This window comes from Oncorhynchus masou, chromosome 24 (assembly GCF_036934945.1).
Source record: "Oncorhynchus masou masou isolate Uvic2021 chromosome 24, UVic_Omas_1.1, whole genome shotgun sequence".
NCBI lineage: Eukaryota > Metazoa > Chordata > Actinopteri > Salmoniformes > Salmonidae > Oncorhynchus > Oncorhynchus masou.
In genome coordinates, this window is record NC_088235.1 from 98886978 (window position 1) to 98899590 (window position 12613).

Below are 12613 nucleotides of genomic sequence, written 5' to 3' on the forward strand. Positions count from 1 at the left end.
GAGTGGCCATCACAAAGCCCTGACCTTAATTCCATAGAAAATTTGTGGGCAGAACTGAACAAGCATTTACGAGAAAGGAGGCCTACAAACCTGACTCAGTTACACCATCTTTGTTAAGAGCAATGGGCAAAAATTCACCCAACTTACTGTGGGAAGCTTGTGGAAGGCTACCCGAAACATTTGACCCAAGATAAACAATTTAAAGGCAATGCTACCAAATACTAATTGAGTGTATGTAAACTTCTGATCCACTGGGAATGTGATGAAAGAAATAAAAGCTGAAATAAATCATTCTCTCTACTATTATTCTGACATTTCACATTCTTAAAATAAAGTGGTGATCCTAACTGACCTAAGACAGGACATTTTTACTATGATTAAACGTCAGGAATTGTGAAAAACTGAGTTTAAATGTAGTTGGCTAAGGTGTATGTAAACTTCCGACTTCAACTGTATGTAATCCGGCTGGAGCATCCTACTATTTTTAATGATCAAATAATTATTGACGATAAGATAAATCTTGATGCCCTTGGCAGTGAGTGTGACTGTGTAGTCATGTGGTGAATGTCTCAGTCATATAGGAGTATGTGCATAAACAGCCCTAGCATAAAGCTACAAACCTCAACTGCATCTGAAATGGCACCCTATTCCCTATATAAAGCAGTACTATTGATCAAAGCCCTATGGGGATTAGGTTGCTATTTCAGACACAGCCATTATCTGTAACACAGAAGAATGTGTTGCTAATATAACTGTTTCCTCAATATATTTTGAAACTCCAACCAAACAACCAACCCAACCATATAAGCACACATACACCTTGCTCAAACTTCATGTTGTTCTGTCTTGTTGCGCTGTAGCAGTGCCCGAGGCTCTAGGTTGTGTGTCGACAGTGTGATGTGTTCTCTCTCTCTCTCTCTCTCTCTCTCTCCCTCCTCTCTCTCTCTCTCTCTCTCTCTCTCTCTCTCTCTCTCTCTCTATCTCTCTCTATGATGAGAAAAACAGTACATCTGAACCTTTTCATCAACTATCAAACTAGATTCCTCTGGTCATCTTTTTGGTTGCCAACTGCCTCCCTGTCTGCTAGAACATTTGATGTAAACACTTTATTGAATGTAGGCCTACTTACTATAACTCTGAAGTAGGACAGTGTTGAGTACTGAATGTAGGCCTACTTACTATAACTCTGAAGTAGGACAGTATTGAGTACTGAATGTAGGCCTACTTACTATAACTCTGAAGTAGGACAGTATTGAGTACTGAATGTTGGCCTACTTACTATGACTCTGAAGAAGAACAATATTGAGTACTGAATGTAGGCCTACTTACTATAACTCTGAACTAGACAGTATTGAGCACTGAATGTAGGTCTACTTAATATATATATATGAACTAGGACAGTATTGCGTACTGAATGTAGGCCTACTTACTATAACTCTGAAGTAGGACCATATTGAGTACTGAATGTAGGCCTATTTACTATAACTATGAAATAGACAGTATTGAGTACTGAATGTAGATGTACTTACTATAACTCTAAAGTTAGACCATCTTGAGCAGTGAATGTAGGCCTACTTACTATAACTATGAAGTAGTCACCATATTGAGCACTGAATGTAGGCCTATTTACTATAACTCTGAACTAGACAGTATTGAGTACTGAATGTAGTCCTACTTACTATAACTCTGAACTAGACAATATTGAGTACTGAATGTAGGCCTATCTATTATAACTCTGAAGTAGGACAGTATTGATTATTGAATGTTGGCCTACTTACTATAACTCTGAACTAGGACATTATTGAGTACTAAATGTAGGTCTACTTACTATTACTCTGAATTTGGACAGTATTGCGTACTGAATGTAGGTCTACTTACTATTATTCTGAACTAGGACATTATTGAGTACTGAATGTAGGCCTACTTACTATAACTCCGAAGTAGGACCGTATTGAGTAGTGAATGTAGGCCTACTTACTATAACTCTGAACTAGACAGTATTGAGTACTGAATGTAGTCCTACTTATTATAACTCTGAACAAGACAATATTGAGTACTGAATGTAGGCCTACTTACTATAACTCCGAAGTAGGACCGTATTGAGTAGTGAATGTAGGCCTACTTACTATAACTCTGAACTAGACAGTATTGAGTACTGAATGTAGTCCTACTTACTATAACTCTGAACAAGACAATATTGAGTAGTGAATGTAGGCCTACCTACTATAACTCCGAAGTAGGACCGTATTGAGGACTGAATGTACTTCTCAGCTCTCTGAGGTAACACAGCCTAACTTGAAAAAACACCCTCGAGCCGTTCAACAGTAAATGAAAATAGTGTTTATTTTTTTATTTTAAAAAGACATTAAATACAAATTATATTTTAACAAAATAATGTTCCTTTCTCAAAGAAAATAATAGCTGTGTGATTTTCTAGATTAGTACCATGAAAAGCTTTTTTTCTTTAAAGAATCAAAACTCTTTAAACAATAAAAGTTGAAACAAAATGTAAAAATAAAGTACAATTACCCGTGAACAGAAGAGAGATTCTTACATGACCACCAGAAAAGTGACAAAATGTTAGAGAGACAGAGGTGCCCCTGGATGTGGACCGAGACTGAGACGGGATGGCATCGCGTGCACATTGCTGTGCACGTTTGTGTGAACGTTGGTGTGTACGGAGAGAAGTGTTGGAGCAGTGACTGATGGACTGACTGAGAGTTTCACTTGACTACAGACCCATTGGATTACACAACAGGATTGGGCTCCATTCCATTCAGTTAATTCAGAAAAGTCAGTTGAAATTCAAATTCAACATTTCCTCATGAAGATTTTCAGATTATTGTATTGACTGAATAGAAATAAAACTGACCCCGACTTTGTTACAAACCAATTAGTCTACAGACCAGTGACCTGAGTGCCTGAGTGCCTGACCGACTGACAGTTACCGTGGGCAACAAACCAGAGATGTTTAAAGTTTACAAAAATAATTATAGTAGAAAATGTTAATTTAAAAAATGTAACATTCATTAGTGATTACATTCCCCAAAATACGCTGAATCAACTTCGAGTTTGCTCTACAATCAGTGAGTCACTGAATTGTTGGTAAGAAAAAAAACGTAGTTTGGATCAGTTTATAATTCTTTCTCAGATAAATAACTTCTTTATTTATTTAATTTGAAGTACCGTACATGTGTCAGCAACATAGCCACGAAAACATTTTGAATATAGAAAAAGACTAACAAAGAACTGGGAAGGAGTGGGGCAATATCTTAAACATAATTTAGTTTTCCTCCCCGAAATCAAGTCTTCAAATAGAATGGCTTGCAGCCTCAGCGGGTTGGTTGGTTTTAAGATGTTGTTGTTGTTTGTTTTAAAGTGTGTGTGCATCCAATTCCATGCTACCGAGCTACTGGGCTAGCATTCCTTGTCGTGCACACTCCACTGTTCAAGTCTGCATCTTCAATGGCATCCTATTCCCTATGTAGTGCATCACTTTTGATCAGGGCCCATAGGGAATTATATACGAAATATGGTGCCATTTCAGACACAGGATATGTGAAAGCGTCATACAGGAAGCAGGGAGCACTTCTAGGAGGACCACGCCCCCTCCCTCAGACCCCCTGTCTGCTTCTTGAATGCATATTTGGTGCTGCATCCACCTGGTGGAGTTATGTTGGCATAAGATCATACAAGCATCTCCAAGAAACAATATCAACAAAAATAAAACACACTTTGCATAGAATGGAAATTGTGAGGAGGGGCGTTTGTTCTCTAGGCTGAGTAAAGTCACAGTCAGAAGTGCTTGTGTAACATTGTTTTTTCTTTTGTTGTTGATGTTTTGTTCGACTGTGCTATAAACCTTGTTAAATGTTGCACCAATTAAAAGGTATGACTACTACGCTACAATGGGTAGAGATGTCTTTAACTGTGAGGAGCGCTGTAGGGAAGTTGGTTGGGTGCAGCTAAAGTGCTTTAAGTGGTTGTGCTTGGCCTCGAAGCTGGCTCCTATGGCATAGAGAGCAGCCCAGTCCCACTGAGCATGCCAGGTCTAAAGGACCCCACACCAGGACATATGCACCATAGACAGGAAGAGTACTGCAGATAGAGGGACCATGTTTTCATGACAAAACCACTGGCCCTATTTCCTGAATGAAGAAGTGATGGTTTGGCTAACTATGCTAACCCAACCCGCCAGCTAGCTAACCAGACCAGGGCTGCAGGGTGGTAATGTTATGTGAGAACCTGTTGATTCTTTTTTTTTGAATCCCCATGAACTTTTGCAAAAGCAGCAGCTACTCTTCCAGGGGTCCTATGAGGACCGCAGAGGGCTAACCCTCTGAATATGAGAAAGGGAGGGGTAGGGGTCAGGGATGGGGAAGAGGGAGAGAGGGGCAGTGTGGGTTTAAGGCACCGTCTCCATTCCATTCCTTCCTCCTAAACCTGTAAATGTGACGCAGCACATCGGGCGGGACAAGCTGGTTGCTATGGAGACAGTGGGAAAGGCCAGTGGTGTCCAACATGGCAGGGAAGAGGTCAGAGGCTGGCCTACCCATAAGCCTTCACTTCATAATGATGGATCCTGAGAAAGGGGAGGAGTCTCTGCATGACAGGATAGAAGGGGGCAGGGTTTGGATGTCAAGAGGTTTTCTTACACCTCTAAACTGAGCTTATTGAAAGACAGCATTTACACACACATACACACACACACAAACACTCATACATGCTCACACTCATGCTCACACGCAGGCATACACACATGCGCGCACACACACATGCATGCATACACACACACAAACATACACAAGCATGTTGCGTTGGGTCACAGTCACAGACAAGTCCTCTTTAAAGTGAGTGGAAAAGTCCCTCCATCCTCTCTCTCTAAAATAATAGTGCAGATGTTTAGTTTCTCTCTCTGTTGTTTTCATACGAGGGGTAGCTAGAGTTTCCCATAGCACAGAGCAGATAGCTGCAGATGATTGACAGAAGGCTTGGCTTATTAGGCTGTGCTGTCCCAGTCTGCCCCTCCCTCCCCCCCTTCCCCTCTCTTCCCCTCCCTCCCTCTCCCTCCCCCACCCGGCAGTCATGTGACCTGAGGTCAACGGTCCGGCACTCTTTCGACGGTTACGTGCAAGGCAGGAGTTTAAAAAAGTATCTCTCTCTCCCATTCCTCTCTTCTTCTTGCCTTATTCTTTCTCTCCATCACTCCATCCTCTCTCTGCCTCTCATTTGTTCTCCAGGTTGTTGCACTGGGATTCTCCTCTCTCCTTTCCATCATAGCCAGGGAGAGGCTGACCGTACTTATCCACACACCAGCAGTAACCCCTCTTCCTCCCTTTGGAAGGACGGCACTGCAGAGAGAGAGAGAGGGAGAGAGAGAGAGAAAATGATTGATTTAATGCAATATATTAACAACCTACAGTCTGTCATATAAAACTCTTGTCATCTTTGACTAAACTAGGAAAGGAGCTTTTTCTGTCAGACATTTACAGCCTTCAGGTGTAAATAGTTAACACCAGCATGGGAGGGAAGGGATAACAAACTAAGACCATTCAACTAAACCTGGCCCATAGCCATAGCATAGAAACATTCAGAGAGGGGAGAACGGGACAGACAGACAGACAGACAGACAGACAGACAGACAGACAGACAGACAGACAGGCAGGCAGACAGACAGACAGACAGACAGACAGACAGACAGACAGACAGACAGACAGACAGACAGACAGACAGACAGACAGACAGACAGACAGACAGACAGACAGACAGACAGACAGAGGCAGGACAGAGACAGGACAGACAGACAGGACAGACAGACAGACACAGACAGCAGACAGACAGACAGACAGACAGACAGACAGACAGGCAGACAGACAGACAGGACAGAGAGGACAGAGAGAGAGGGGAAAGAGGATAGAGAGGGGAAAGAGGACAGAGAGGGGAAAGAGGATGGAGAGGGGAAAGAGGACAGAGATGGGAAACAGGACAGAGAGGGGAAAGAGGATAGAGAGGGGAAAGAGAATAGAGAGGGGAAAGAGAACAGAGAGGAGAAAGAGGATAGAGAGGGGAAAGAGGATAGAGAGGGGAAAGAGGACAGAGAGGGGAACGAGGATAGAGAGGGGAAAGAGAACATAGAGGGGAAAGAGGATAGAGAGGGGAAAGAGGATAGAGAGGGGAAGGAGGATAGAGACGGGAAAAAGGACAGAGAGGGGAAATAGGATAGAGAGGGGAAAGATAATAGAGAAGGGAAAGAGTATAGAGAGGGGAAAGAGGATATAGAGGGGAAAGATGACAGAGAGGGGAAAGAGGATAGAGAGGGGAGAGAGGTAGAGAGGGGAAAGAGGATAGAGAGGGGAAAGAGGATAGAGAGGACAGAGAGGGAAAGAGGGAGGGGAAACAGAGGACAGAGAGGGGGAGAGGATAGAGAGGGGAAGAGGACAAAGAGGGAAAGAGGATAGAGGGGGCAAAGAGGATAGAGAGGGGATAGAGAGGGAAAGGGAAAGAGGAGGAGAGGGGAAAGAGGATAGAGAGGGGAAAAAGAGGGGATAGAGAGGGGAAAGAGATAGAGAGGGAAGAAGAGAGGGGAAAGAGGACAGAGAGGGAAAGAGGATAGAGGGGAAAGAGGGGAAAGAGGATAGAGAGGGGAAAGAGGATAGAGAGGGGAAAGAGGACAGAGAGGGGAAAGAGGACAGAGAGGGGAAAGAGGACAGAGAGGGGAAAGAGGATAGAGAGGGGAAAGAGGATAGAGAGGGGAAAGAGGACAGAGAGGGGAAAGAGGACAGAGAGGGGAAAGAGGACAGAGAGGGGAAGAGGAGAGGAGAGAGGGGAAAGAGGAAGAGGGGAGAGAGGGAAAGAGGACAGAGAGAGGGGAAAGAGGATAGAGAGGGGAAAGAGGATAGAGAGGGGAAAGGGACAGAGAGGGGAGAGATAGAGGGGAAAGAGGATATAGAGGGGAAAGATGACAGAGAGGGGGAAAGAGGATAGAGAGGGGAAAGAGGACAGAGAGGGGAGGAAAGAGAACAGAGAGGGGAAGAGGACAGAGGATAGAGAGGGGGGGAAAGGGGAGGACAGAGAGGGAAAGAGGATAGAGGGGAAAGAGGACAGAGAGGGGAGGAAGAGGGAAAGAGGACAGAGAGGGGAAAGAGGAAAGATTGGAGGACAGAGGGGGAAAGAGGACAGAGAGGGGAAAGAGATAGAGAGGGGAGAAGAGGACAGAGAGGGGGAAAGAGATGGGACAGAGAGGGGGGGAAATAGGACAGAGAGGGGAAAGAGGACAGAGAGGGGAAAGGGGAAAGTGGACAGAGAGGGGAAAGAGGATAGAGAGGGAAAGGGGAAAGGACAGAAAGAGGGGGGAAAGAGGACAGAGAGGGGAAAGGGAAATTGGATAGGACAGAGGGGGAAAGAGAGAGGGGAAAGAGGACAGGGGAGATGATAGAGAGGGGAAAGGGAAAGAGGACAGAGAGGGGAAAGAGGACAGAGAGGGGAAAGAAGACAGAGAGGGGAAAGAGGACAGACAATTTAACAGACTTAAGCCCATCAAATTGAGTGCACTGAGTTCTATCAGACAGATACTTAGCAAACCATGCAACTGCATGCTCTGAAAGACCTACACTCGACAATCTCTGCCTTAGTATAGCATGATCAACTGTATCAAAAGCCTTAGAGAGATCAATAAAAAGTGAGACACAGTACTGTTTTTTCTCAATGGCTTCAGTGATATCATTTAAAACCTTCATGGCTGCTGTAATTGTGCTATGCTTCTTCCTGAAGCCCGGCTGGTACATTGATAAAATATAGTTAGTAAATAAAAACTATTTTAGCTGTTCACTTACAAGGGTTTCAAGTATTTTCACCAGGGGTGACAGCTTTGAGATTGGCCCATAATTATTTAAAAGAGTTGGATCTCCCCCTTTTAAAAGTGGTAGGAGAAATGCTGATTTCCAGATCTTTGAAATTTCACTACATTCCAGGGTTAGATTGAATAGATATGTAAGTGGTTCAGCTATGAAATCAGCTGCCAGATATAAAAAGCAGGGATCCAAAAGATCAGGACCTGCAGGCTTTCTCTGATCTAAGGATTTCAGGGCTTTATGTACCACCTGCACTGAGAATGACAAAAAGCTAAAAGTTTGACCAGCTCTCACTGGTTCATCCACACAGGGTTGTACAGAGACAGAGGACACTGAATCAAACAGCCTACCAGATGATACAAAGTGCTCATTGAAACAATTCAGCATTTCAGGTTTGTCATATACAGCAACAGAGTCCTTCAAAACACATGACGGTAATTCATTAACATTACTGTTACCAGACATAGACTTAATAGCCTTCCAAAACTATCTAGGCTCATTCAGGTTGTCAGTGGTAACAGACATAAAATATTCAGACTTGGTCTTCCTGAGAAGAAAATAACACTTGTTTCCTAACTGCCTAAAAATAAGGCAATCAGCATCAGAACGTGATTTCCTTGCTTTAGCCCAGGCTAGATTACGGTCGTGAATAATACAAGACAGCTCAGAAGAAAACCACGGATTATCCCGCCCTTTAACCCTGAACCTGTGTAATGGGGCATGTTTGTTTACTATTTGGGAAAAACCATCATGAAATAATTCCCAGGCAGTTTCCACATCAGGGATAAACTCAATCTGCTCCAGTCAAAATAAAACAAATCATGAAAGAAAGCCTGCTCATTAAAACACTTCAGATTTCTCTTACGAATAAAACGTGGGTTTGTCTTAGGAACCTTAGTATTTCTAACAGCAACAACAGCACAATGGTCACTTAAATCATTACAAAAAAACACCAACTGCAGAATATTTACGTGGAACATTTGTCAATATCAAATCAATCAGGGTAGATTTATCTGGGCATTTAAGATTTGGGTGAGTGGGTGAGTTAATCAACTGGGTAAGATTCATAGAATTACAAAACGTTTTTAAATCATCAAACACCGGCTTTAACCAACACCAGTTGAGATCACCAATCAAGATCATTTCACTGTAAAGAAGTTTAGACATAAGGTGCGTCAAAGAAGGAAATGCATCACCGAGAGCAGAGGGGGTTCTTTAACAGCCAATCACAGTTATAGAGAGCAGAGGGGGGTCTTTAACAGCCAATCACAGTTATAGAGAGCAGAGGGGGTCTTTAACAGCCAACAGTTATAGAGAGCAGGGGGGGGTCTATTACAGCCAATCACAGTTATAGAGAGCAGAGGGGGGTTTGGAGACATTGCATATCAAGGCCAGGGTTAGGTTGCACGTTACCTGATATCAACAAAAGAAGAATAACTAGGCACCTCTGTTTAATAACCTTGCACTGCTTCTCTTTTTTAAGAGACCTACTGCAAGCTAATTCTACAAGTAAGTTTCCAGACAATACAAAACAGTCATTTAAAACCATTAGACTTTGGTAGTGACACAAATTCGTACGGTTCACATCATGCCACAAATACATCGGCACTTGGATGAGTGGACAGAGTGAAAAAGAGCTCGTTCCTGCAGACAAAATGTCCAATGGACAGGAGAGCACATTGTCAGATGTCCTCACCCAGCGACAATGTTCGTTTTCTCCAGAGTTCAGTAAAGTCAGTGCACAAAGCAATACCACGAAAACTGTCATTTTCTGTGACAAAAATAATAATAATTTTGAGGCCAACGAAGGTAAGGGGAGAGAGAGACAGCGTGTATGTATGAGTCTGAATGTGAGTGTTTGCGCGTGTGAGTAGATTGGGTGTTGAGGTCTATAGAGAGAAAGGGTTGGGGATTGTTGAGCTGCCACTGACAGCAAGGCGAAGAGCAAAAAGGTGCCGTTTGGACAAGACACCCGCAAACGAAGGAGGAACTCAGGCCAGCCAGAGATAATTTAATAATAACACCTGTCTTCCACAGCCACCTGCCAGACTGTGTGTGCTTGTGTGTGTGCCCCACTGCTAACCTCAATTTCTCTCTCTCTCGCGCTCTCGCTCTCCTTTCTCAACTTGGATGATTATTCAAATCGTGTGCAGGTCATGCCTCAGCAGAACTCAAACATCACATCCCCGGGCAAGAATGTGTGTGTGGTTTGGTTTCACTATCCCTGTGGGGACCAGAAGTCCTGGGGACATTTCGCTGGTCCCCACAAGGAAAATGGCTTTTTTAGGCTTAGTGGTAAGGTTTAGGTTTAGGTTAGCATTAGGGGTTAGGGGAAATAGGATTTTGAATGGAAAACAATTGTTTGGTCATCACAAGTAAAGCAAACATTTGTGTGTGTGAGTGTGTGAGTGTATGTATGTATGTATGTATGTATGTATGTATGTATGTATGTATGTATGTATGTATGTATGTATGTATGTATGTATGTATGTATGTATGTATGTATGTATGTATGTATGTATGTATGTATGTATGTATGTATGTATGTATGTATGTATGTATGTATGTATGTATGTATGTTTTCAATCTCTCTCTGAAGGGTTCTGTGTATCAGGCTTACGGGATTCTAAAGTAAGTTTTTAATTCTGTGGGGTCATGCTGAGAAAAAAGCACCTTGTTGTTGATAGAGAGCAAGAGACAGAGAGAGGGAGAGAGAGAGAGGGAGGGAGGGAGGGAGGGAGGGAGGGAGGGAGGGAGGGAGAGAGAGAGAGAGAGAGAAAGGGAGGGAGGGAGGGAGGGAGGGAGGGAGGGAGGGAGGGAGGGAGAGAGAGAGAGAGAGAGAGAGAGGGAGGGAGGGAGAGGGGAAGATATCTAAATGGAGAAAGAGGAGAAAGAAGAGAAAGAGATCTGATGAGTAAGAAGGCTTGAGAAGGTGTACATGGAGTTGCTATAGTATTTACAAAGGCCAGTTGGAGGGCCGGAGGGTGTTTTATATGTTGTTTTTTCAATACAAGAGCAAGGTAATGTTGATTTGAAAGTCTTTACTTCAGCATCACTCTGTAGCATGCATACAGCTCCATTCAGTGCATAGTAAGTAATGCTTTAACTTGGCTCACTAGTACTATGTAATATCACACTCAGATACACATAACAGTAGCGCCATCTATTGGCTTGGCGACATCTCGTAACATCTTCCTTTACCGAACAAATGAAGATAACTCCTCCTCGACTCATAGACAGAAGACCTGGGGTTAGACCCTTGCCAGTGAAAACAAAAACAACTAACTGTGTTCTTATTCAAGTACCTTCAATAAGCATCAACTTTAAAGTCAATACAAAAAAATACCAAAAAAGTCAGATTAAACAACCTAGTCTCTGGAGTATCTCACAGACGGCCTGATATTTGACCTGGTTCTGGTGTGTATCAAAGTAATATTTTCAGGCAGTGGTTCTGCTTCCATATCAGCGACCTGTTTTTCACCACCTGCGGGGATGGCGGGTTTGTTCCATGGTCCCCAGTCATCCTCATCCGTGTTTGTTTGGCGATTGTTCGGGGGGATCCTGAGTTGTTCAGTCACTGTTCAGTCTTTTCTGTTTCTGCAGTATTTTTGAACCATTCACTAGTACTTCATACACATTCACTGAGTTGATCAGTACATATTCTGCCCAGTGTCCAAGTGCTTGCTGAGTTGTTGGGGTGGCGGAGAACCCTTACAATTTGTGGATGATGTTGGGCCTGAGTTGTTGGGGTGGCAGAGAACCCTTACTGTTTGTGGATGATGTTGGGCCTGAGTTGTTGGGGTGGCGGAGAACCCCTACTGTTTGTGGATGATGTTGGGCCTGAGTTGTTGGGGTGGAGAAGAACCCTTACTGTTTGTGGATGATGTTGGGCCTGAGTTGTTGGGGTGGAGAAGAACCCTTACTGTTTATGGATGATGTTGAGCCTGAGTTGTTGGGGTGGAGAATAACCCTTACTGTTTGTGGATGATGTTGGGCCTGAGTTGTTGGGGTGGCGGAGAACCCTTACTGTTTGTGGATGATGTTGGGCCTGAGTAGTTGGGGTGGAGAAGAACCCTTACTGTTTGTGGATAATGTTGGGCCTGAGTTGTTGAGGTGGAGAAGAACCCTTACTGTTTGTGGATGATGTTGGGCCTGAGTTGTTGGGGTGGCGGAGAACCCTTACTGTTTGTGGATGATGTTGGGCCTGAGTTGTTGGGGTGGAGAAGAACCCTTACTGTTTGTGGATGATGTTGGGCCTGAGTTATTGGGGTGGAGAAGAACCCTTACTGTTTGTGGATGATGTTGGGCCTGAGTTGTTGGGGTGGAGAAGAACCCTTACTGTTTGTGGATGATGTTGGGCCTGAGTTGTTGGGGTGGAGAAGAACCCTTACTGTTTGTGGATGATGTTGGGCATGAGTTGCTGGGGTGGAGAAGAACCCTTACTGTTTGTGGATGATGTTGGGCCTGAGTTGTTGGGGTGGAGAAGAACCCTTACTGTTTGTGGATGATGTTGGACCTGAGTTGTTGGGGTGGAGAAGAACCCTTACTGTTTGTGGATGATGTTGGGCCTGAGTTATTGGGGTGGAGAAGAACCCTTACTGTTTGTGGATGATGTTGGGCCTGAGTTGTTGGGGTGGAGAAGAACCCTTACTGTTTGTGGATGATGTTGGGCATGAGTTGCTGGGGTGGAGAAGAACCCTTACTGTTTGTGGATGATGTTGGGCCTGAGTTGTTTGGTGGTGGAGAACCCTTACTGTTTGTGG

The 12613-nt window shown here is 43.8% G+C and overlaps 1 protein-coding gene across 1 annotated transcript in view; it reads right to left on the reverse strand.

Annotated features, from left to right (window-relative positions):
- Positions 1–5076: 5076 nt before the first annotated feature.
- The window catches only part of igfbp3 (insulin-like growth factor binding protein 3), a 90364-nt gene continuing 82827 nt past the window's right edge, over positions 5077–12613 (reverse strand). Inside the window, exon 4 of the mRNA XM_064935833.1 lies at positions 5077–5351. Within this exon, the coding sequence (XP_064791905.1) occupies positions 5226–5351 (126 nt within the window). The 3' untranslated portion in view covers positions 5077–5225. The remainder of the gene's footprint in view (positions 5352–12613) is intronic.